Genomic DNA, 26,599 nt, shown 5'->3' with positions numbered 1-26,599 from the left:
GTAAGCAGAGTCCAGACCAGCTGTAAGCACACAGAGCGTGTTACTCATCTCTAACACATATTTTCATGCAGAATTTCCTTATATCCTTCTCTGAACATGCACATGGATATGATGAAGAATTCTGTCATCTCAGAGATGGATTTTTTTCATTAAAATGCATAATGAATATTACCATAAGTTTGAAAACAAAATTGAAATCACAGCAGTCCTTCCAGAGGAAATAGTCTCCACCTCATTTGTCTGTATGAACATAAATCTACCTGAGTCACCGCAAGATTAAAACAAGCCTAAATCAGTTTATGATCACAGGAAACAAGAAGAGAAAGATTTACCGGCATAAATCGAGATGTAATGTCTAAGGCACTTAAGGGAATAAACAGAATAAATCAAAAAATTAAAGGGTTTTCAACTAAACAATCGTGGGGGCCCCAGAGCAGGAAGGAAGCTGCCAAGCGGCTGAGCACACTGGTCTCCATGCTTTGCTGAACCGGGGCCTAACGAAGCACAAATACCGCATACCTCTGGGTAATGGCTGGGGGAAAGGCACAGGATCGGGGACAACGTGTGGGTTTCCATCTTAATGGAACTCAGCCCTGGCCAAGGCATGTAACCGTGCCTCTCATGGTGGTCTTGTTCTGAGCAAACACACGAGGCATAGCTCAGCATGGCGGTGCAGCTCTGCTGGACTTTGCGTCCTGCTGTAAGGGCTCAAAGGCCTAGTTTTGAAGCCTGCCACAGCATTCTCCTGAAGAGCAGTTTAAGAGCTTTGCTTATGTGTAAGGGTACAGAAATAAAAACCTGAGCGTGCCATTTACTTAATAGTTCATGAATGTTTTGGACTACATAAGACAAAACAACGTACAGTAATGAAACTAGTTCTGCTTGCTCCATCACCCTCCTCAGTGCTATCAGATGAATCCCAAATAAACTTTCCACCAGTGTTCATGGCTGTTGGGTTGCCTGAAGCTCCTCACATTCACCAAGAGCTCCATGGATGAAAACAAGCACCTGGCCTCAAGCAGGCACAATGCTGCAATGCACAGGCCATGGTTCTCCATGTCAGTGGGGAGGATCCTCCTCTAACCACTGCTGCTTTCTGCTATGCTACTATGCCAACTACAGGCTCTCTTGGTGAGAAAAAACATAATAGCCTATTGCCTCATTTAGCATTTCGGCATTTTAGAGATGCTAAGAATAGCTGGGCTGCTGTGTTAAATAGGACCTGTTTTGTAAGTGGCAAATATGAAAGCTGTTGTGGTTTTGCTCCTACTTGGAGCATTGCTTTCCAGCACTGTACAACTTATTTGATCAGAAACTACAGTGCACTTCTTAAGAATGAGACTACACCTGCTGCTAGCATGTGCTTAAAAAAACACCTAAATCTACACCATCTTACCTCATCCTGTCTCTCACGTCATGTTTCACCTGGCCACTTCTCCTAGGTAACAGAGATGGGACAAGAGGGCATGGCCTTGAGTTGTGCCAGGTTGGATATTAGGAACCATTTCTTCTCAGTAAGAGCAGTGAGGCAGTGGCACAGGCTGCCCAGGGAGGTGGTGGAATCGGTGTCCCTGGAAGTGTTCAAGAGCCGTGTGGATGTGGCACTGAGGGACAGTTCCTACAAATGATGTGGTATTTTTATTCAGCCTTGGATAGGAAAAAATAAATTATCTCATCAGGGTTCATGTAACTTCCAGAGAACTTTCCAGACAAGAGCTATGTGATCAAGACTGACAGTAGGTTGACTTTTTCTGATTGGTTACTATTTTCTACTGGCCACTGAATACTGAATTTTTGTCTCCCTCTAACTTTGCTGGAGGTAAGGAAATGAGGTTATTGCTCTGCGTTGTCCCACATCACCATGGTGACAGCAAACTTCAGGGAGCCCCAGTTGGCTTTTCTGGGGAAACATCATAATGGTGGAACCAGAGATGCAGGGCCAAGCAGATGAGTTACCATGACAAATGCAGATATGAAGCAGGCAGAGTCCCAATTTGTCATTAACCGGAACGACAGAAAGGCCACTTAGGAAGCTGACAGACTGGTAGCCATGGATATGTTACAGTAGCAACCTCCTGGTTTTTATCTGAGTGCAAACTTTTTAACTTCATGCTCGTGTGGGAGGAAAATTTACTACAGCACTATCATTTTTCTATTTCACTGTGGATAAAACAGCAGTCAGTTTCTTAGCCTTTGACCTTCAAGTCTTTCAGCCTGCTAGCAACCTATAATGAAAACAAAAGTCATTTGAACATTTCAGAATTGAATGAAATGGGACAACTGACAACTCTACCACTGCCACAGCTGGAGGTGTGTACCTCTACATTTCTTTCAGTTCTGCAGAGCTGGAGAGAAATGACAGGAAAACTACAATAGCCCACACAATAGTACAAGCAGTGATGAACTCTTTCCCTGCTATAGCAGTAATGGGCAGACTGAAATGACTGAAAGAGCCTGAACATTGAATGTGATTTGGAGTTTGACACCATTCTGGCCTGGCATCTCAAAGATACAACAATTTCCTATAACCTCAGGTGAAAGCCTAGAACATTAATGTTTTGGCCTACTAAGGAAGCCAGGGTGAATACAGCTAGCTGAAATGACTTCAGATACGTCAGCTTGCATTTTGGCCCCTAGGAGACACCTCTGTTCATTGAATCCAGTGAGCTACAACTGCTAATGGACAAAAAAGCACCAGCGACACATGCCAAAGGCATTTGTTCAAGCTCCCAAACAGGGGGTTGGCCACGTTGACTCAAAAATCACGAGTTGAGGTACTGAAATAACTTTATTGCAGTCTATCAAGCAACATGATAGCTGAACCATGCCATCACTGTACGTTAATGTACTTTCCAACTAAGTGTGGCCTTTTTTATAGCAGGGAGACAGTGGGTCAGTATTTCACCTTGTAGGAACACAATACAACAGTGAGAGTCCATGAGTTAATACCAACAGGATGACAGCATAGCGAGGGGTACTGCAGCCTCAGAGCAGAATACCTTGCATTTTCCTCCACAGCACTATTCTGGGATGTTTAACTCTGAGCTGGGCTTGGTCTGTGTGCAAGGTTTAATTACACTTCCTGACTGCTGTGCTCTGGGATGACGCAGAGTGAAATCCTAACTCCAGGGAAGTCAGCAGGAGCCTGGCTGTTGATTCAATGGAGGATTGTGTTTTCAGACTGGTTATAACCTTAATAACCAGGCAAATGCTGGTATAATTGCAGGTAATGGCCTGGCCTCCACCTGCAGTTGTTGTGACGCTCTCCTAACCTCCAGATCCTGCTGGTGAAGTGGGTGTGTTTGGGGCTGTTCTGCTGCTAAGTAGATGTCTAACCAGAGCCTTGAGTAAATGGCATTTATGTTTTAATTGTGATCAGTCAGAAGGTCAATGTGCTTCTTCTAGTAATACTGAGATTTAATGAGTTCATTAATCAAACAATTAGGACAGCCATTGCTGCAGACAAGAAAACTTTCACGCTGTGTATAGAAGCTTTCTTTCATAGCCTTCAGGGCCCTAGGCAGCAATTGTATATTGTAGCAGTATCAACTTATTACAGCTCCCCATAATCCCATAACCATGTACCATTACTTAACGGGATTATTAGCTAACACTCCCTATTTTCATTCATTTTTCACTGTTCCACACTTTCTTCAGACTTTTTTCATGGGTTTTCTTTTTTGCATTTGCTTGTTGGTTAGTTTGTATACTAAGTCTTACTGGGAAAGGGTAGAGCTCTCCATATCCTTCTTTCCACTACTGCCTAAGTTCTCAAGTTAAGAGCACCATCACACTTGGTACTCATTTCCCTACACACAAGACCTCATGCACAAAACATCAGAGAGATTCACAGAAGAATTATACCACCTTGATCTGGCAGCTCTGATTTTCTGAGTAGCCTTTAAAAGGTCACTTTTCTCTGCATTCTATCCTCAGGGTAATTACTCTACAGAAGAGTCATATACCAAATGTAAGTTGTAAACCACAATTTGGGCTCTCTCTGAGCTGCAGTTGCTCTGTCCCTGGAACTGCTGAAAAATTTTGTTTTGTAACAGTTTATGTCCAAACGTCTAAGGAGCAAGGGCTTTGAAGGTTCTTCTATTGACCTCAAATGTCCTGTGCCTCCATAATCTTGACGAGTGGAATTTGTTTTTCCTGGACTTTTTGTTTCCTGATGAAGGTTAAGAACAGAAGAAGCAGTTCAGAAGAAGCAGAGAAGACAAGATTTTTTGCTTGTTTTTATATAACTCTATAATCCCTTTGAAGCTATAATAATAATTAAAAAAAAAAAAAAGAGAGAGATCAGTGAGCATGACTTCTTTTTTCCCTGAAAACTGAACTCCAATTCCATTTTTACTTCAGCACAAGGGAGCTAAGTTTCTCCTTGCCTGTATTTGCTGGCCAAGAGGCAGGCTTACCCAGCAAGTGGAGCAGAACCACTGTTTACCAGGGCCAGAGACTGGGACCAGCATCCCACATCCACCCCTGCCCATCCTGCTGGACTGGCTGCCTCAGGGAATCACAGCTCCCTTGCACATTTCCACATTTAAACCCCAGCTATCAGACTGGTTCTGTGTGCTCTTCTTTCTCATATCACACTAACAACTCCCCTCTCCTATTTCATAATGCAATTGGTTTCCCATCAATGAAGAAGAACTAGGCCCCAAACTACTGGGCCTGCAAAACTACAATAGGTTCATGCGCTTGGGCCCAGCATAGGAAGCAGCTGTGAGGAGGGTGCGATAGTTGAGAATAGCAGCTGTTTCACTTTAATTCCTTGTATAGACTAACTTGTTCTGTACTGGTGGGATTCAGTGGGCCCAGCAATGCTCTTGCTCTGGGCTGAGCTCTGCTGTGCCAGTCTTGCAGCTGTGCCAAACAGCAATGGCAGGGCAAGCACAACTCCTGTGGTGGATTGCTCAGCTTCCCATCCTGCTGCATCAGCCAAACAGCGTTGGAGGAAGAAAAGGAGCTTCCAGTGCTTCCCACTCCTTCTGAAAGGAAATCCCACTACCCACTGGTTGACTACAGAGGACCCAAGCCTGGTCAGAGCCTCCTGGCAAGGTTTCATGTTCTTCTACTTACAGTCATAGAATGGCTTAGGTTGGAAAGGACCTCAAAGATCATCAAGTTCCAACCCCCCCCTGCCATGGGCAGGGTTGCCAACTGCTTGATCAAGTACTAGATCAGGCTGCCCAGGGCCCCATCCAGCCTGGCCTTGAGCCACTCTGCCCAAACCTATTCACACTGACACACAAGTAGTAGCTGAAACCACCCATTTTTCTTTTCTTCCTTATGTTGCTACAGAGCAAGTCAATTTCTGATATTATCTCACGTCATCCTGAATATAAACAACAAACCTCTCAACATTAGTTTTCTCAGTGCATTTACAGAAGGCCTTTAGTGAGAAACCTTCAGCAGCAGTGAAGTGCTGAAGTCTGCCCACATCTACCCAGACCAAGGACAGAAGGATGGAGGGAAAGAGTGTGACCCCCTCAGACCTTACCAATAGCCTCTCAGAGGCACTGGGTTAAACTGCAGTGCAGCATGCTGCCATAAGTCTAGGAGACAAAGGATCTCTATAAACATTTGTGTTTGTACCTAGAGGGTAAAAAGCACAGTTTATGCTTTGATGCCTGCTACAGTATTCCTGCAGATTCATTTAGTACCACAACATTGAAAAAGGCAAAATTTTAAATATTACTTCTGTTAAGAATGCAATAAAGATATATATTTCCAAGATATTCTCCCTCACTGAAGGTAACTATAATATACTAAAGCAACACATATTCCATGCACTGTGATGTGCATTAGAAACACCACAGACATCATTTGAATAAGATCTCGTTCAAACCAAAGCTTTTTTTGTCAAGAAGAAACCGATTACCTGGAATTTTCTCTATTAAAACACTATGTTCATTTCATGGTGTAGGACAAGAGCACGAGCACTCAAACGCTGAACTTTACAGAACTGTTTTGGTGCCACCTACTGGACTTGACATGAAAATCCTGTCTTGCTCTTGGAGCTCTGAGCAGAGGCACATCACGAGTCTGCCTCGGAGACGCCTCTGCAGCAAGATTCCTGTCTTTTGCTAACAGCACTCTTGAGAGTACTTGAGATGCTGAAATTGAACTTCCAGGCAAATTTTTAAAGTAAAACGTCTGTAATTTAAAATATATTTTAATAGAAAAATTGTAAGTGTTGCCACTAATTATTCCTATTCTTTTTAAATGGTCATGTAGTTCTGCCAATGTAATATTCAACACTTGAAACAGATGCTTCCAGCTGCTGTTTAATGTCTCAGCCAAATAGCAGACATATGTATATTTAAAATGTGTCTGGTAGTTCAGATTCCTGAACACAAACTGTATATTTGGTACACACCAGGATAGACTCTTGCTGTGTGTGACATCCCCACTAATGAAACTCAGAGAAGTTGTGTTCAATAGCAACTTGATGCTTTAGGAAAGAAACCTATTTCCCCTTTCCTTTCTCTTTTTAGGATCAAAATGAGCACCTTGGTCACTGAAAGTGCAACATTAGGATTTTTGTTTTTTTTTTTTTTTAAAAAGCACCTTATTTTAGATTTAGAAATATTCCAGATTTCTATCCTTTATCTTGAACAATATTAGAGGGTTCAGATAATGCACAACATATTTAAAGGATTGCAACCATGAACATACAAATTCAATAACACACTTTTTGTTCCAAAACCTAATTAAGCTTTCAGGTTAAGGAGACAACAGTAAATATAAGCAATCTGGAAAATGTAGCTTAATTCTCCTTTTATGGTGCTACATTAAAAACAAACAAAAAAGCAACGTAAAGGAGGGAGCAGGAAAAATGCTTTCTCTAAGGAACAAGGTGCAGGTGGCTGGGTTGATTTTCAGGACCCCCTTCTTTAGCATCACCTGCGAGACCCTTTTTTCTTGCTGAAGCCAGAAGCCCTGGAGGTCTTATCTGGCATTTCAACAAAACTTGAGGGTGATTTTGAGCCAGAGAGATGCCGGAGAATTATCTGATGATGAAGCACAGATAGATGGGAGCCTGCAGCCTGAGAGGCATGAATGGCAGCACCACTGGTTCCTTTTGGAACAGACTCAGTACTCCACAAAACAATAGCACTGAGCACAGAGATAACACAAAGGTGATAAAAACAGATACAAACTGTTATGTTGGACACTGAAGTTGGAAACCAGCCCTCACAGAGTCAGCCAGAGACAACAGGTCAGTAGAGACAAGCAGATGCTCCTCAAGGATGATTAATCTTGCCCACGTGGGATGACATCCTCTCTGGCAGTGCAGCTTTCTCCAAGTACAGCCCAAAACAGCCCAATACAGTTTAGACACCTAATTTAACTTAGGTGAGCTGAAATATATCTTTTGAGACTACTTATCAGCTAGAGAGAGCTGCTGCTGCAAAGGAAAAGAAAAAGAAAAAAAAAAGACTAGAGCATGATATACCCAGCAGGACCCAACTATCCTACTCAGCTTTAGGGAAAGAGCGATGGCTGCATCAGACCAGGTACCTCCGTGAAGGCAGGGCAGAATTCAAAATAATTCAAAAGAATTCCATCTCAAGATGAGCCTTGATCCCTTTCAGGAGGAACTTGGGCTTACACTGTATTGGGACATCCCTTGCAGCATAGTTTCTTCACCTGCAGCATGGACATCCCTCCAAGGACAGAACAATGGCAAAGTGTCATGTTTTTGTATTCATGCAACTGAACACGTCCAAAAAACAATAATGCTGTAGCACACTCTGGGGCAATGATGGAAGGGAAAGGTGCTGGTAAGCAAACAGCAGCAGTTATTTCAAATAGGGTTTATATTCCAAAATAATACAATGATTCATTGGGAAAGAAAACAGATGATGGCTATCTGATAGTGACATCCAGGCTATATAATCTGGACAGGATAGGATGCCAGGTGATGAAGACAGCCTGTGTGTTAAGATTAACCAGGCAAGTAAATGGTGCCAGAGGTTACCCTCTGGTGGGGAAGAAGAGGAGAACAATTAGAACAAAATGGCTTTTTTATTTCAAGTGGATTGAGTTAATCACTGCAAATCTAAATGCAGGCACTGTATGTTTGATATATGCTTATAGCAAAGTTGGACACCTACTCATATTTATCCACTGGTCAGGTAAGATTGCCCAACTTAAAGGAAAAAAGGAACAACACAAGATACCAACAATCACAACCGGAAATCCTCTCCTCAGTCTAGTAGCCACACACAGCAATGACAAAAGCCAAGAGCCAGAATCTGCAATGGGACATGAAGTTAGAGGCAGCTACAGGATCCAGATGATACCCACGATGGCCAAACAGCAAACTCCTTGCAGACAGTGAACACACCCAAGCAGCACTGGAGGTCAAGAGGGCTGAGAATGTCTCAGACAGCTGCCCTTATACTGGATAATCATCAAAAGAAGGTAGAGGCATGCACATGGTATTCAAATCTCATCCAGCAGAAAAGCATCAAGAGATAGTAAATATCTCCTACTATATAAGCAGCAAGTTGGGATGTTAATGAGACAATGAACCTTAATGGCTCCCCAAAAGGTTGGTGATGAGGAGCGGCAGCTTTCAGACAGGACTAAGTTGACATCAGGAGGCTTATCTGGGCATTTGAGGCTGGCCAGATTCGGGGCAGAGCAAGCAGGCAGTCAGTCTTCTTGACAAAGAGCTAGATATAGGGCTGATACGTGCAACCATCAGGCTTTTGAATTACCATTCATCCACATGTTGACCTTCACAGCAACATACAGGTACTGTAAACTAATTTCTCTACAAATACAGAATAAAAAGACTGATCCTAGCTTAAAGAATAAACAGAAAACTCATATGTAGAACATCAGCAGGGATGTGAGAATGCCGAAGAATTTCTGGAAATTCTTTATAAAATGTTGTGTGGATTAAAGCTTTAAGCTAAGGCTAGGCCAAAAAGAGATGCCAAGGGAAAAAGAGTGAAAGGAAATGAGTGCAGGTGAAAGGAGATGAAAGGAGATGTCCTTATCTGCATAGCTTCAATCAACCACAGGACACAACCTGTTTTATGTTACCACAGAGTATAAGCAGTGGGCTAAAGGTTGAGCCTACCTACAAACAGAATGACATATACTTGTTTGCTGTGTTTTTAGTGTTGCAGCTATACATTAGTGATTAGTTAATAATAAACTATCTATTCATTATTACTGATAGTAAAAAAACAGGCTGTGTCTTGGAGCAGGGCTCCCACTCACAGAAACCATGACATCCCTCCTTGCAATGTTTATGTCTCACGAACCAGTGACCTTTTAGCATTTCTTAACATCTTCCAACAACTGTGTTAATTAAGACTATTTTCATTCTGTTAGGTTTCTGAAATTACACTAGTTAGATCTTTCTTTTGTGCAGTATTCGCATTACTCTATTATGACTACTTTGTTTCATTCATTCCATAATTCTTACGTCCACTAAGGCTCTTCCAAAACAAATTCTCTAGAATGCTTCGCTTTTTGCTGGAAACAGTTCTCTGCTTTTGGTCCTCAGTTCACACTGAGGAATTTACAGTATGCTGGAGTTTCTTACCAGGACATTAGCTTCCATTCTGCTTTTATGTAGTAAACTGTGGTCAGAGTTTAAAGGGGTTGTATACATCAGGAAATTCTAATCCTCTCTCCATGATAGAAAGGAAAAGAAGCCTGAAATTGCTGCAATTTCCTTTCATTTCTGTTCTCTTCCCCCACTGTGTGCCAGCAGCCATTTCAGGACAGAGAAAGCCTCAATTATTCTGACTTCTGCTACTTTATTTACTTACCACGGTCTGCTGGGTAAGTAATTATAGGTGAAATTAACTTAATTACTTAGTAAGTAATTAAACACTTTTGATGCATAGGCAGAATTTTTCCTTCATTAAGAAGTAACTTTGTGGCAATAAACTTTTTACCTTTGTCAAGTTGTTTTCTAAATAATTAGAGCAACCTAATTAGGTCTGAAAAACACTAGAAACAGTGTACTCCCTTTTCTATTTTAATAGCTGCATCTCTCAAAACTGATTAAGCAATAATGGAAGTATTAACTAAATTATATTTTAAAGAAGAAAAAGAAGGAATTAAGCAGAAACTATTTCAATTAAAAGGTTAATGTTGTTCCAGTAAGTTACAGGCATCTATTTACAAGAACTTGTAATGACAACAACTACAAAACCACTGGGAAGTACAGAATGTGACATTCAAGGAGCCAAATTTAGGAATCCTGGTTGATGAAGCGCTCAACATGAGCCAGCAGTGTGTGCTTGCAGCCCAGACGGCCAATGGTATCCTGGGTTCCATTAGAAGAGGGGTGATCATAAAGGTTAGGGAGGTGATTATCTTCTGCTCTGCCCTTGTGAGGCCCCATGTGAAATGCTGTGTCCAGGTCTGGAGCCCCCAGCACAAGGAGTGGGGTTGTTGGAGTGGGTCCAGAGGAGGGCCACAAGCCTTGCAAGGGCTGAAGGACCTCTCCCATGAAGATAGGCTGAAGGAACTGAGCTTGATCAGCCTAAAAAAGAGAAGGCTGCAGAAAGATCTTATTGCAACCTTCCAATAATTAAAGACAGTTTAGGAACATGACGGAAATAAACTCTTTATGACGGTAAATAGTGATAGGACAAGGGGTGTAGTTTTAATCTAAAGGAGGGAACTTTTTTTACTGAGAGAATGGTGAGGAGCTGGATGGAATTGGCTGCCCAGAGAGGTGCTGGATGCTCCGATCCCAGAAGTGTTTAAGGCCAGGTTGGATGGGGCCCTGGGCAATCTGATCTAGTACTTGATCAAGCGGGTGGCAACCCTGCCTGTGGCAGACGGGATTGGAACTTGATGGTTCCTGAGTTCCCTTCCAACCCAAGCCATTCTATGATTTTAGAATGGGTATTATTTAGACAAAACACACATTTTCTTTTGATTGTCTGCTTGCAATCTGCCCAGCATTCCCACCAAGCGCAGGTCTGCCAGCAGTCAGGCCTTCCGGTTCTGATTGAGATCATAAATAAATGAACCATTAAGTGATAACACTGTAAAACAAACACAAAACAGGCAGCTATGAGTGAAAATTTAAATGCAATATTCCGTGATACATTTATAGAGGCTGTGGTTTCACTAATATTCACTCCTATTCAAATTAAAGGGATTAAAGATTAAACTCATGTATGTATGCCATTTTACAAAAGAGAAAAGTACAACAATCCTGCCATTTTACACACAGTGCTACAGCTAGCCTTACCCAGCCCCGTAACATTGCCAAAAGCATTTTCAACTGCAACTCTGGGCAGATAAATGCAAGCAACAGGTACTCTTAAAAATATTCTAAAATTGAATGAAATTACACAAGAAAAATGCAAATTACAGATTTCCTCAGATATCTTACAGCTACCTGCACCAGATCTGCACATAAAGCCACTGTGGTAGCTATGGCACATGGCATAACTTGGGACAGTGTTGTGCCTGCTTCCAGGGTGAAACCACAGGTATACCTTGGAACTAGATGATCTTTGAGGTCCTTTCCAACCCACACCATTCACTGATACACCTCTTGTGACAGGAAAGCAACTAATCAAACACTCAGGACACCCACACTTAGCTACCAGGCTTCCACAGCACACCAAGTGCATGGCAATAACACAAAAGTAACCAGCAACCAGAAGTCCACTGCTTTGCTCATTCAACAAGGTAAAAAAAAATAAATTGGAATATGAAGACGTGACTATCAAAGAATGAAAAGCTTCAGCTACAAGTTAGTAGAGTTTAAATGAATCTTACCCAATTTAGGAATATCATTATCCTACACAAGTAATTATCATATTTCAGTGGTTATTCTTTAATTAGGTCTCATTCAAGACAGCATTACTTTTAGTTGTTAAAGAAGCCAACTAATAATGGTGACAATGAATTATGTGGGTATTACTCGTGCAGAGTGACTGAGATCTTTAAAACTTCGTGAGCAATCACTGCCGCTCCTCTTAAATGGAAATAGTTTTTTTTTTTTTTAATGGCAGATGTGACATTCTCTCTTTGAGTTTCTTACCTTTAATTTCAACAAACAATTTCAACAACCTTTAACTGAAGGCAGGTGAGCCACAGAGCTGGCAGGCTCCATTTCACACCAGGCCACACAGGCCCAAATTTCCTTTTGGTATGAGTTCTGCCCACAGAGTCAGTTCTGCCCATGCGTGCATTAATGGGAATGCTACCAGGTCACAAGCACACAAGCAACAAATCAAATGCTCTAAGCTATTTATCCTGTTACAAGAATTATGTTTAAATACCTCAATGTTATTTCTAATCCGTATTTAATAACAAGGCAAGATGCCAGCCGAACATTCTACAGAGAGACAAAAAATCTTATATCCTTTTTAGATTCTTACAGGGAATTACTGCAACAAAAGAGCATTATATTCTCGAACACATTATAGGTCTGGGAAAAACAGATTAACTGGTATTTCAGTGACACATCCTGTTTTACACTCCACTGTGCGATACTTAACAGCACGCAGCCCCACTGCTTCCATCTAAATGCAAAAACCATACATACCCATAAAGCATTTGTAATTTGTGCTGTAAGCAAAGCAGTAAATAAGAAATAGCCAAGTAAGTAAACTACTTTATGCAGTTCCAGGGAGAAGGTGGTTGAAGGCTCAAGAAAATAATTTTTGATGGTACTCTTCATTAAGGCAGTTTAAAGGTGAAAGATGAAGTAAGGGATCTGGTTTTATGGTGTTCCCCCACTCTCTTCCAACAGCAAGTGATATTACGGTCCAAGCAGAAAATACTTCCAGTGACCAAGTAAAATATTAAATCAAAAACCTGTCAGCTCTAGCAGGAACTGGCAAAGCCATTCCTGAAAGAGCAGTGAAGTACTGGATACCAGCACAAATCCCAGAGCTCAGCTGAGCAGGGGACAGACTCTGTTCCCTTCTTTTGCAGAGGACGGTCAACCATCATCATCCTGCTCAACCCACCACTTTGCTTCCATTTACAGCCCCTAGAAAGTATAAGAAACACAGCACTGCTAGTAGTTGTTAAACACATACTGTGTGCATTGTACTGCAGAACAAGCAGCCCCAGTATCCACAGCTTCTCATTTGGAGGAATGTCCATGTATGCCCCTATGTTTGTAAGCCTTTAGCGTACACACGGATCCTGTTTCAAGTTTCATCTGCCACCATTTATTTATCTCTTTAGCTCAGGTTCTGTAACAGCTTTTAAAATAATTTCAAAACTGAACTAACACGTAAATGTCAATGATTCCCTAAGGCACACAGGAGAGCTTTTGTGAAATCTGAGTAAATGGTTAACTGTCCCACTTTAATAACTCGGAAAAGAACGTGCACTTGTGACTCCTGTCCTGCTGCCACTCACTTTGTTCTGCCACAGTTGTATTTCTAATCTGAGTGTTCAAATATATACTGAAATCTTAGCATATAGAGAAAAAAAATAAAGAGGGAAATACCACCTTTGCACTTCTGCCCCTGGGGCTTCATAATGACCACCTCTCTAAGGAGAAAAATATATATACATAACTCCCTATACTTTGCTTTCCACATACAGAGATGTCCTGCAGAAGACAAGCAAGAAGCCTTCCCTAGGGCGAACATCAGCTCATACATCTCTTGTGCAGAGCAGCTCCAGGGTTTGGGAAGCTGAAGATTTTTATTAAGGAATTAGACCAATCTCCCTCAGTGCTCATGTTATTGAAAGTAACTGGAACTGAATCATTCCTCTTTTATCAGTAAATAACCAGACACTGCAAATGGAAACGCACACAGCTCCTTATCACAGTGTGACATTTCATTATCTGAGCAAGGAATAATCATGCAACCTTCACACGGCATTGACTTACACTCCTGAGTTGGAACTCAAGGAGAGAGCCATTTCATACTTTTTAAAAGAAGCAGTAGGATCTGTTTTGACCAGAAATCAAGACACAGAATGCACTCAGAGATGGACAGTGAGTGCGTATCCATGCTTTTACTGCCTCAGTAGGTCTGATGAGGAGGGCTTTCTTCTGCAAAGAAGTACACAGCCACCAATTCGAAGTGACTTCACCTCAGATTCTGAAAAAGTGTAGTCACATTAATAATTTCCATTATCATTTCTCCTTCACAGTAACTTCACTGTTGCTTTAAATAGCCATAAATTTACTCTTGCAAGAATCAATACAATAAATAGTTCAAAAGTGTAAGAAAGACCAAAACTGGAATCTCTGATAGTAAACTCTGTAGCTATAAGGTAAAGGTGGAAGTGTTTGTAGAAATGAGGTGACCCACAGGACTGCTGAATCCTCTTCCTATGACATCAAAGTTCTGGAAAGAACTGATTTGAGACGGACGAAGGCACGCAAGAAACAAGTTGTTTTAGAATTAAGGATATCTAATAAACAGAACTAGATTTCACCTCTCTCCTACCATCGACAATAAATAGTTTATTTTTTCCTGTTAGGAATTATAATAAAACCAAACCCCAGGTTCTCACGTGGACAAGGCATTGGTTTAACACCTTTGCCAGGGAGGGAAACTGGTATCTTTTTATCTTTCTAATGCCTTCCATGTTCTGCTTTCTCAAAAAATGTGGGTAGCGTATCTCTTATTCATAGAAACATAGAATGTTAGAATCATAGAATGGCTTGGACTGGAAGGGACTTCAAGGATCATTAAGTTCCAACTCCTTGCCACAGGCAGAGTTGCCAACTGCTAGATGAAGTACAAAAGCAGATTTCACAAGGAACTCCCAAAGCCAGAGACCATTTAAACTCTACATCTTTCTATGATGGGAAATAATGGCAAATACATTGCATAACCAGAAAGTTGTCAGATATTCCTGGCTCCTCAAATTCCATCTTTCTGATGCTGTTTCACTTTCCAAGTATTTAAAATAAAGGCACCAAAGAGGTATCAGGATCAGCTCCATAGCTCTGTCTACAGCGCTGGCATAGGTGAGGCTGTAGATGCTCAGCCCTGGGAGTACACCAAGATCCAGCTGGATGGGGCTCTGATCAATCTAATGGAGCTGTAGGTGTCCTTGTTTATTGCAGGAGAGGTGGATCAGAAGGCCTTTAAGAGTTCCTTCCAACTCAAATGATTCTGATTCTTACACAAAGAAGCCTCAAACAAAACAGTGGGAGAAGCCCTGAGTACAGCTGCATGACAACCACCTCAGGCAGCAATCCCCAGCATTTCCAAGGAAGGCTGCAGCCATCTAGCAGCATTTACTAACCAAAAGGACAAAGAGTGCTGCCAGCTCTGCTTCTGCTCCATGAGGTTGTTAAGATCTACCTCCTGTGATGATAAAGCTCAGGAAACAGAGGCAGGTGGCTGAATTTGCGGCAGCTGGCTGATCTCATCACTAGTTTCTTATTTCAAGAAGAAAGGAGTAAGAGGACAGGCACCGAGACTGAATCAGGAAAAAGTGACCCTTGGTTAGCCAAGGGCTTAAACGTCACATGATTTTAAGCCTATGCTTAAAGAAAACACATGCAGACATGCTTTACAGAATCAGTGTGCTGAGAGTAAATACTAATACAAAAAGGTCTAGGAATGCAGCTTTGAAAGTGTTTGAGCCTTTCAACTCAGTTAAACAAAAAGAGACTCCAAGAAGTATGATCAGATCATATCAAATAAATAACTAATGATTAAAAAAAAAGTATGCATCTTTGTATTTGTGATCTTCTCTGTGTATGTCAGACTGTGGGTTTCTGGGGAACAGGATTTGAACTGCAAGCTCTAAAACCTGACTGCTCCTACAGGAATACCTCCAGGACCAGCACAACAACAATTCTGGTGTTCTTTCAAAGCCATTCTTCTATCAGTGGTTCTGAAGAACCTTGTTTCTTTGCAGCTGTAAGAAGGTTTATGGTGTAGTAGCTTGCAGTAGCAATGGTAGTGGGAGGACAGTTGGAATAAATGATCTTGTAGGTCCTTTCCAACCTTGTGATTCTATGATTAAGGCGGTGACCCAAAGTGCCAAGAACCAAAGCAGAAGTTAAAGCAAGAAAGACTGCATTCAGAAAGTTTGCATAGCTCTTTCCAAGAAAAAAGGATTGAGATCACTGCCTTTCAAACAAAAGCCTCCCAAGCACTACTTTACTGAAAGAAAAAGACTGCTGAAGGAACACTTGGGTCCCAGAAAGCCTGCCACAGGTGCACAGGTCAGATGCAGTAAATAGCCTAGGGAGGTATGAAAGGAATTCATAATGCCAGGTCCTCTTAAGCTGCATTAGGAAACCCTAACTCGACATAGTCCAGCTGGGGAGAAAAAAATAATAATAAGGTAGCTAAGAAAAGGCAAATAGCCCTCGGGAAGATAGCCAGTTTCCTGCCTTGTAAGCTAGTCCTAGGAAAAAAACTACCTCATGTATTTTAACAGGCACACCTCCTGACACCTGTTTTGACTCTTGGCGTACAGCTGTATACACTCAAAGCACCAAAATCACCATACAAAAAGTACATCATCCAGGAAATCAGAGCTGGGCTCTGCCGGGGCAGCCCCAATAGTCAGCCTCATCCAGCTTCAGCCAGGCGCTGCTCTCAGCAATACTCCCACTCTGCTCCACCACACTGGCTTTCTCCTGAGCCATTCAACCACTGACCAAACCTCATTAAATCCTCATTCCCCAGCAATCTGTCTTACCACAGCCTTCCACAAATCCAAATCCAATACACTCATCAATGCAAGCTTTTGCACAGTTCTCTTGGATAGAGTACCTAATTTTCACCCAATGCTAATAAATACCTACACTATACTGTGATTATGCTGTAAGTGCTTAGATATAGTGCATCAAGTACAAAACACAGATCACTGAATGGGCATACAGACCACAAGGGTTTTTTCAGATACCTGTGCCCCTGCTGTCCATGAACTTCTTGGCTCCTGCACTCAAAGCCCAAAAATTCAATTTTAGAACAGCCTATATGTATTTTATGTCTTAGTTATATACAAACTCCATCAGAACACAGAATGCTCCTGCACATAGCACACCCTGCCATTTAAGTCTGATAGTCTAATTGTGGTGTTTGGAGGCACAGATGGAGGCACTTGTTCCTTCCTCTGTCTCCAGTCACAGCAAAGTTTCTGAAGTTTTTACTTTCTGATTTATCAGCATTTTTTGATGATTCAGCACAGCCCTAAGTGTGCTTGACTGACATGACATATCTCAGGAATGGTGCGGTGAAATTTGGTGTCAGTCAAGCAATGTTGTTCCCTGCTGGGGATGAAATGACTCCCTGAAATGAAAATAAGTGACTTTGATTTAAAGATCAAGAATGCCACAAAAACTGAATGAAGCCTATTACTTTTGGTTGAATAAAATCTATTTCCCTTAGGCTCCTAGGCAGCTTTTACAATAAAACACCCAATCTTGAAACTAAATGAGAACTGTTTTGAAAGAGGAATCATCTTAGATAAGACCTTGTGCTCAAGCTGGGTTGTTGGCCGCCTGTGCTCAGCACTTACAGTTAAATTACCATCCACATAAATCTTAAGAATGATGAAAGCTGTAGTTGTGATTTTTGTATTTAAGTTGTCTCTGTGTAAGAAAGTTTTAAAAATGATTCGTAGGTAAACTTGGAGATTGGATTGTTTGGGCTTTTTGGTGGTAATGTTTGCTTGTTTTGTGGGATTTTTAAAATTTTTTATTAAGAAATAGACTCTCAAATCCTACATAAATTTTAAACTACTTCATACTAACTGAATATTTTGATAAAAAGTCCACTAAATTCAAGTGGCAGGATATATACACGACATTTTCTGTCAAATAAAAGCTCTTGGCGCAGCACTGGAGAGGAAAAGAGCATATACATGCTTAACATTAGCAGACCAAATAGCCAGAACCAACATCCACAAGGTGTCCTACCCAATGTGCTTAGCTGGATGGTCAACCAGAAGGTATATCTGGATGCCCTTTTACAAACACTTGACTTTGAAATACCAGAAACCTCAAACATCACTATCTAATGGAAATACAGAGTAGTGGTGTTTCACAGAGAAGTGCAAATCAAATAAGTACGTGGTTAAATACTTACAGCACTTCTGATAGAGTCTTGCCCTCACAGCCAAAGAGTCTTGCACCGTTCAGCTTTGTTAAGGGCACAGCCAGGTGCCTAAACACAGATTTCTGTTTTCTCAGGGGATGCCTTAGGCTGGTCCACCAGGCATTCAGCTGCTGGTCCAGAAAGTCTGGAGCACAAGTCTTATTGGGAGCAGTTGAGAGAACTGGGTTGTTCAGTCTGGAGAAGAGAAGGCTCAGGGGAGACCTCATCGCTCTCCACAGCCACCTGAGAAGAGGTCATGGTGAGGTGGGGGTTGGCCTCTTCTCCCAGGTTACAGTGATAGAACGATAGGGAATGGCCTCAAGTTGCACCAGGAGAGGTTCAGGTTGGATGTTAGCAAAAATATGTTCTCAGAAAGTGCAATGGCACAGGCTGCCCAGGGAGGTGGTGGAGTCACCATCCCTGGAGGTGTTCAGGAGTCGTGTAGATGTGGCACTGAGGGACATGGACAGTGGGCATGGTGGGGGTTGGCTTACAATTGGACTAAGTGATCATATAATCATAGAATCATTAAGGCTGGAAAAGACCTCTATAACATCATCTCCCATAGCTGCTGCTACCCCCACTGAGTGCCAAAGCATCCCAGTTAGTACAGGGTCTCCAACTTAACCTTGTGTCTCCAAGTACAAACTAAACATCACCACCTAGCAACACCAATCAGCCTAAGTGTACAATTCCTGACACCTATGCTTATGGAGCTGGCAGGAGCTTTGCTAGCTACCTCAAATGGCACAAGACAACATGATAAAGACAGTATTAAAATATATGCATTCAAACTGAAAATGGAGCAACGCAAAGAAGCAGGAGGCAGAAGAGGGAAAAAATCTCCAAGTGCAAAAGAATAAGCTCATGATCAACAGTGGCAAGAACAGGAAGCAGTAGCACAGAGGTCCTGGTACCAGTCATCATTTTGTCATATCTGAAAACGGCAAACTTTCTTTCTGATAGTGATGGCTCTGTTACTCTCAAAACTTAAGAGAGTAACAAAAGTACTTTAGCGTCAGCCAAGCCTAGTATAACGTTCCTAGCAGGGAAACTGTGGATCACTCAAACACTATGAACATATTATTTTCTTTCGAGTTTTCACCTATCATGGCACTTGTAACATTAGCTTCTACTTTGGTAAACCCTGGTATGGACATCCTTTCCCAAGCTCTACACATGCACAGATAACAGGCAGACAGTATACTGACCATTTACAAATAAGCCAAAAAAAAAAAAAAAAATCAACAGGAGGATGATCAGAAATAGGGAGAACAAAGAAACTGGGGTCATGCTTAACAGGAAAGACAGCAATTTCACTATTCTGAACAGCCTAACCTGTGCCAGATTCCCAGTAGCATCCAAGAAGTACAGAGTTTCAAAGAGAAGATAGAAGCAGGTCAGTGAGCCAATGAGTATTTACAAGGAAGCCCCCAAGTTGCACAGAAGTACTGAGAAATGCAACAGAAGGCGAAAGAGGTCAGAGGCACTTGCAAAGCAAAGACTGTCAAACATCTCAAAAGCATTTAAGAGTTAACAGGCATGTAATTCTGATACAATAGAGCACAAGTGGGAGGGTGATACATTTATTAGAAACATGCACACAAAAAGAAGTGTCTGAGGCTGCATGCAAACATTTACATTAGGATCATCACTTTGGATCATCAGTTCACTTCCTTAACCCAAGGTGTTAGCAATTGCTGAGGACAAAGCATAAGAATCCAGCTAAATCTAGCTGGCGACCTGTCACAAGTAGTGTTCCCCAGGGGTCAGTGCTGGGGCCTGTCCTCTTCAATATCTTTATTGATGGCCTGAATGAGGGCATTGAATGAACCCTCAGTAAGTTTGCGGATAATCAAGTTGGCTGGAAGTGTCGATCTGCCTGGGGGTAGCGAGGCCCTACAGCTGGACAGCTGGGCTGAAGCCAATGGGATGAGGTTCAACAAGGACAAATGCCAGGTCCTGCACTTTGGCCCAGGCAACACTACAGGCTTGTGTCAGAGTGGCTGGAAGACTGTAGAGGAAATGGACCTGAGGGTATTGACTGATGCTTGGCTCAACATGAGCCAGCAGTGTGTCCAGTGGCCAAGAAGGCCAATGGCATCCTGGCTTGCATCAGAAACGGTGTTGCCAGCAGGAACAGGGAAGTGATTGTCCCCCTGTACTCAGCTCTGGTGAGACCGCACCTCCAGTACTGTGTCCAGTTTTGGGCCCCTCGCTGCAAGAAAGACATTGAGGCCCTGGAATGGGTTCAAAGAAGGGCAACAAAGCTGGTGAGGGGTTTGGAGCACAGGTCTTATGAGGAGCGGCTGAAGGAGCTGGGATTGTTTAGTTTGGAGAAGAGGAGGCTAAGGGGAGACCTTACTGCTCTCTATAACTATCTGAAGGGAGGCTGGGGGTTGGGAGTTGGCCTCTTCTCCCATGTAACTGGTGGATAGCACTAGAGGGAATGGCTTCAAGCTGTGCCAGGAGCATTCAGGCTGGATGTTAGGAAATACTACTTTTCGGAAAGAGTGGTCAGGCACTGGAATGGGCTGCCCAGGGAGGTGGTGGAGTCATCGACCCTGGAGGTGTTTGGATTTTGTGTTGAGGGACATGGTTTAGTGAGAACTATTGGTGATAGGTGGATGGTTGGACTGGGTGATCCTGTGGGTCTTTTCCCAACCTTGGTGATTCTATAAGCTATGAAATGTGGACCAAATTCTGGTAATCCAGAAGCAGTCAGGAATCTCCACATGTAAGAGTCCATCCATGCTGTTTCACTTTGGAATCTACTTTCCTCTTTTTTTCCCTATCACAAACACGCAGCAGCTATTAAAGCATTGTATTATCCATGTGCTCTTAAAACCTACTTCAAGACGTTACAGAGAATCATAGAATCACCAAGGTTGGAAAAGACCTCTGCAATCACCTAGTCCAACCATCAGCCCACCCCCACCATGCCCACTGACCATGTCCCTCTGTGCTACACTCATACAGTTCCTGAACACCTTCAGGGATGGTGACTCCAGCACCTCCCTGAGCAGCCTGTGCCACTGCATCACTGTTCTTGCTGAGAACATATTCTTTTTAATATCCAATCTGAACTTCTGGTGCAATCATTCTCTCTCATCCTATTACCGTTATGTGGGAGAAGAGGCTGCCTCACCACCTACCTACACTACAGCCTCCTTCAAGGTGGTTGTAGAGAATTTTGTTCCTTTTATGCCCCCTTTCCTTCACCAAAAGATACTGACAGCATCTCCAGGTGACAGCAAGAGCAGCAGGAACTCCCCCAACAGCAGAAGAGAAGAGTGCTTCCCATTTCCCAGTGTTGCCCATCCTTGTTTTAGTGGGCACAGAGATGCTGAGCTCTCCAGTAGGCTTTTTTTCCTCCTTGCTTGTAACTAGAGAAACTTCTGCAGATATCAAACTCAAAAAGCCTAACTTCCAGGTGAGGTAAAATACTAAAGCTTTGTAATATTTTTCTACTGAAATCATTAGAAAAGTAGCTGTAGTGTTATCAAGGCATCCTTAAGTTACTAATGCTAAATTAAATTGTTAAAGAATTTCTTCTGTTTTTAGTAATTCACAGATATTTTCAGAAAACATCATTAATCTTGATTTGGAGGACTGCAGTCACAACAGATGCTCTTATTCTTATTACAGTCCCTCTAATTTTGGCCACATTCTTCTATAAATATGCTCAGGTCCAACAGTGCACACACAACCTTCATGACTTTGTCCCTCCATCACACTCAGCATTCACTGATGAGTAGTTTCAGTCTACTGATAAAAACCATCCTGCTCCACACTTTGCTCAGAGCAGTCCCAGAGAAGGGAATATAAGCAGCTTAAGGTGATTATTACCTATAGAAAATTACATATCTGATATTTCATCTCTGTGGATGGACACTGGTCCCACCACTAGACCCCTGACTCTAGAGGAATCCCAGACATGTGGCAAAAGAAAGCACAAAAAGCTTTCTACACTATGAAAAAGACATAAACTGGTACAATTTTTCCCTAACTCGATTTTTCCCTGTCCAGACATTGGCAAACTGGACAACTGCAGGGGACCTGATGCTTCTGGGCAGCTCACTGACTTTCTGATTATAGAGGGTATGTATCTTAACACTGACTGCAGTATGTTAGAAAACCCCAATATCCCATTTTAATACACATTTTCCAGTTTCCTCCACCTCAGCCCTCCCGATGTAGTGTGCTGAATACTCTTCTTGGTACATTCCAAAGATCTCAAAATCCTTTAAAAACCACTTAATCACAAGTCAGAGCCAGCAATCCAAAACAGAAGCTGCACAATTAATTCCCACCCATGCCCTGGGTCCCAGCCCCACAGTGTCTTTGAGTCCACCAGAACCAAGTATGCATTTCATTTAAAGCCAGGGGAACCCGAAATGAGGCAGGTTTATATGGGGTACTAATAACCAAATCCCTTTAGCCAGGTCAGGGCTTTGACTGCTAGATTTAAATACCACCCATCTCAAACGCTGCCCCGGGGCAATCGAACCCAGCCTTCCCCACACCCTACCTTGACGAAGAGAGAGATGTCGTACTCCTGCTTCTCCTCCTCATCCTCCAGCGCGGTCGGCGAGCCCGTCTCGTCCTCCTCGTCCTCCACCCGGCCCTGCACCCCATTCAGGCTCAGGGCCGCCGACTCCCATTCGCACCCCTCGGTGCCCGGCCACCCTCCGGGCCGCCCCGCCGCCGCCGCGCCTCCTCCCCCCGAGGCAGCACTCTCCTCTCCGGCCCCGGCCGCTTCCCCGTTGCCGGCTCCTCGCTCAGCCCCCGGCAGAACCTCGGCTCCGTCCTCCCCTTCGGGGCGTGCAGGCGACCGCCGGCCGCCGTCGGCCTCCCCTGCAGCCGGCACCGCGTCCTCTGCCACCCCGGGGCGTTGGGGAGCCTCTTCGTCTCCAGCTGGAGCCTCTTCCTCCTCCTTCTCAACTTCTGCACCCGACGGGGCTTCCTCTATCACTGCTTCTTCCTCCGGGCTTGGCGCCGACGGGGCTTCTTCCTGCACCGTGTCCTCGGGGTCTGTCCCTACTCGGGATTCTTCCCGTATCTCCTCTTCGGGTTCCGTCCCCGTCGGGGCTTCCTCTCTCACTCCCTCCTCGGGCCTTAGCCCCGACGGGGCTTCCTCGCTCATAGACGTCTCGGGTTCCGTCCCCAATGGGGCTTCCACTCTCATAGCCTCCTCGGGGCTTGGCCCCGACGGGGCTTCCTCTCTCATAGCATCCTTGAAGTCCGTCTCGGACGGGGTTTCATCCCTCACTACCTCCTCGAGGCTTGGTCCCGACGGGGCTTCTTCTCTCGCTGCCTCCTCGGGGACCGCACCGGACGGAGCTTCCTCTCTCATTGCCTCTTCAGGGATCGTCCCGGACGGGGCTTCGTTCCGCACCGCCTCTTCGGGTACTGCTCCCACCGCCTTCACTTCCTGCACCACATCCTCGGAGTCCGACCCCGACGGGACTGGCACTGTCACCTCTTCGGGCTCTGCTACCGCCGGGGCCACCGCCGCTTCTTCGGGCTCTGTTCCCACCAGAGCCACTTTCCCCACCGCCTGCTCGGGCTCTACCCCCGCCGGCGCGGAGTCCACTCCCGCGGCCGCTGCCGGTTCCCCTCCCTCCAGAGCCGCGCCGTCCCCATCGGGTCCCGACAGCTCTGCCTCCTCCTGCTGCCCCGTTCCTGGGCTTTCCGCTGCCCCTCCGGGCTCTCCACCGCCCCCTTCGCTGGACACCTCGCCGGGCACCTCGCCGGGCACCTCGCCGGGCACGGCGGCCTCCTCTTGCCCGCCGGCACCCCCTCCGCCGTCGGAGGACTCATCGGAGGGTTCCTCCGCCCCGTCGGGGCACAGCGCGGTCTGCGGCTTACCCACTGCCTCCGCGCCTTCTTCTTCGCCCGCTCTCCGCGGCTCGTCGCTCCCTACCGGTTGACCCGGGCTCTCCGCCATGCCGCCTCCCCGGGGCGCCGCCGAGACGAGCGTAGCCGCAACCACCGCACCAGGATCAGAGCCGGACACCTACGGGCAGCGGGGGAACGGCCGCGCCTGCGCTGCGGGCGGAGGCAGGGAGGGCGGCGAGGGGGCGGCAGGTGCGGTGCTCCTCCTCCTCCCTGCAGCCCCGACAGGTCTTCTCCGTCTGTAGCCACCATGCCCCGGTAAATCATTCGTCCCCGGGAAAGCCCGAGCTCGCTCCCCCTCTCCGACCCCATTTCTACCCCCTGGGCTTCTGTCCCATGGAACCGGCACGAAGCCTTGCGGAAGCTGCCGGTTTGGGGAAGGTGGCTGTGGTTCAGGTTCATCCCTCAGGCTGCCTTCTCATCCAACTTTCACGCTTGAAAATTTCTCTCGCTTATAGAGGTGCTTTGCATAAAAATGATGATCAGTGGGTTCTGGTGTGAGAACTATCTTCACTAGATTTTGCTTGTAGGCAAGAGGAAATCATTTAGTAGGAGGTGCAGCCTGCTCCAACCACACTCCCTCAAGTCTAGCGGTGCTGATGGTAGAGAAGCATTGGCTATTTCACAGGTCACAGAATGGCTTTGCTTGGAAGGGACCTTAAAGATTGTATGGTTCCAACCCCAGATTTTTGTGATAAAGAACCAGGCTCCAGTGGCAGCACAGATTTGGGTGACAGAGATCTGGAGCCCAATGGCATCACAGAGTCAGATGATGGAGATCCAGATCCCAGTGATGCCTGAGATCCAAACCCCAATGGCATCATTGAGTTGGGTGATGGATATCCAGACTGTAGAGGCATCACAGAGTCAAGTGATGGAGACCCAAACCCCATTGGCATCCCGAAGCCATGCCACACACCATCCCTATTTGTCCACTTCAAACAGAAAGTAAGTAGTTCCTAGTTTTCTAAGTTGCAGAGGGAGCAGTGGGTGGAAAAGTGAGCTGACAAGAGGAAGCAGAAGGTAGAAAAAGCACTCAGTTCCACACTGTGATGCATGTGTATGTATATAAAACCACTTTGTATGTTTGGGTGTGGAAAGAGTGGGTTGAAGATAGATTTTTGAGTGGATGGAAACAGAGAAAGTTCAGCCAACAGGAGACAGGCAACAGTGAAAAATAAATAATTCAGTCAGACAAATACCCACTCTGATAATAATCTGATAGCCACTTTCCATAGAAGTTATGCTTGCCTAGAGTTGCTTTGCTAGTGAGGCAGAAGAACAGGGAGATGCAGCCTGACCTGCTGGGCAGCTGTGGTCATCAGGGATGCTTCTGGACACTTGGCAATGATGGGCTTAGTATTTGGCAATAGCAGTCTTGAAGCTAGACCCATAATTAAGCAATTATTTCATTTCTCTTATGGATTCTAATATCAGTAGGTTGACACATCTCAATCACTTCTATTTCTACACGGATAGGGCTGGTTCACTCATCTCAGGTCTTGCTGAAGGGACTATAACACGTGGCCCAAAGGTTGCACCCCATGTACAGCATTTTACATGTAAGACAGAGCAGAGCCGGCGGCAGCAGAGTAGGCAAGCCATGAGCACTGCCATCCTTTGTGTGTTTCCACAGGTATACACACAGATGCTTTCTTCATTTTGGTGGAGTTAGGACCTGGCAATGTCACGTGGTTGGGTCCGTGCTGCCCGCTCTAGCAGCCCATTCAGCTCCACACTCTTCTCTCAATTACTGGGCAATTACTTAACAATTAATCTCTCCCACTTGGTGCTCTTTTACACTGTCTTCAAGCTCTTTACATCCCATCTGTTTCTAACACAGGCCCTCAGCTAATAAATATTATTTCCCTAGTTCAGCTTTGGGAAGGATTACTGCACACCTTCATTTAGAAGCTGAGTGCAGGTAATTAAATATCACATATGTTCGACATTAGTGGGCATCATGGTGATCCCCTCACAGCCTGCTGGAAGCATGCTGCATCCTGAGGGCCCATCAGTTATGCTGCATTTGCTTGGATTATTATCACTTCCTTTCCTCCCTTCACTGCATGGGGAATCATGCAATTATCATTTTGCATCCTAAGGTAAGGAAAAAATGCCACTTACATTTTATAGAATCATAGAATGGATTGGGTTGGAAGCGATATTAAAGATCATTTAGTTCCAACCCCTGCTGTGGGCAGGGCTGCCCCCACCAGCTCAGGCTGCCCAGGGCCCCATCCAACCTGGCCTTGGGCACCTCCATGAATGGGGCACCACAGCTTCTCTGGGCAGCTGTGCCAGTGCCTCAACACCCTCTGAGGAAAGAATTTCCTTCTAACATCTCACCTAAATTTCCCTTCTTTTAGTTTAAAGCCATTCCATCTTGCTTTATCACTGTCAGATCATATAAAAAGACTGTCTGCCTTCAGTTAATAATCTTCCTTCAAGTACTGGAAGGCTGCAATGAGGTCTCCCTGAAGCTTTCTCTTTTCCAGGCTGAACAAGCCCAGCTCCCTCAGACTTTCCTCACAGGAGAGGTGCTCCAGCCTTCTGATCATCTTCATGCCCTCCTTTGGATCCACTCTAACATCTTCATGTCATTTTTGTGCTGGAGGTCCCAGGTCTGGATGCAGTACTCCAGATGGGGCCCC

The 26,599-nt window shown here is 44.5% G+C and overlaps 1 protein-coding gene across 1 annotated transcript in view; it reads right to left on the bottom strand.

Moving 5' to 3' along the window:
• CLIC6 (CLIC family member 6) overlaps nucleotides 1-24,575 on the bottom strand; it is a 30,986-nt gene extending 6,411 nt beyond the window's left edge. Inside the window, exon 1 of the mRNA XM_031612631.2 lies at nucleotides 22,579-24,575. Coding sequence (XP_031468491.2) covers nucleotides 22,579-23,997 — 1,419 coding nt within the window. The 5' untranslated portion in view covers nucleotides 23,998-24,575. The remainder of the gene's footprint in view (nucleotides 1-22,578) is intronic.
• Nucleotides 24,576-26,599: the final 2,024 nt, after the last annotated feature.

The sequence above is a fragment of the Phasianus colchicus genome, chromosome 1 (assembly GCF_987193195.1).
Source record: "Phasianus colchicus chromosome 1, bPhaCol1.hap1.1, whole genome shotgun sequence".
Lineage (NCBI taxonomy): Eukaryota > Metazoa > Chordata > Aves > Galliformes > Phasianidae > Phasianus > Phasianus colchicus.
This window is presented reverse-complemented; position numbering and strand designations above follow the sequence as displayed.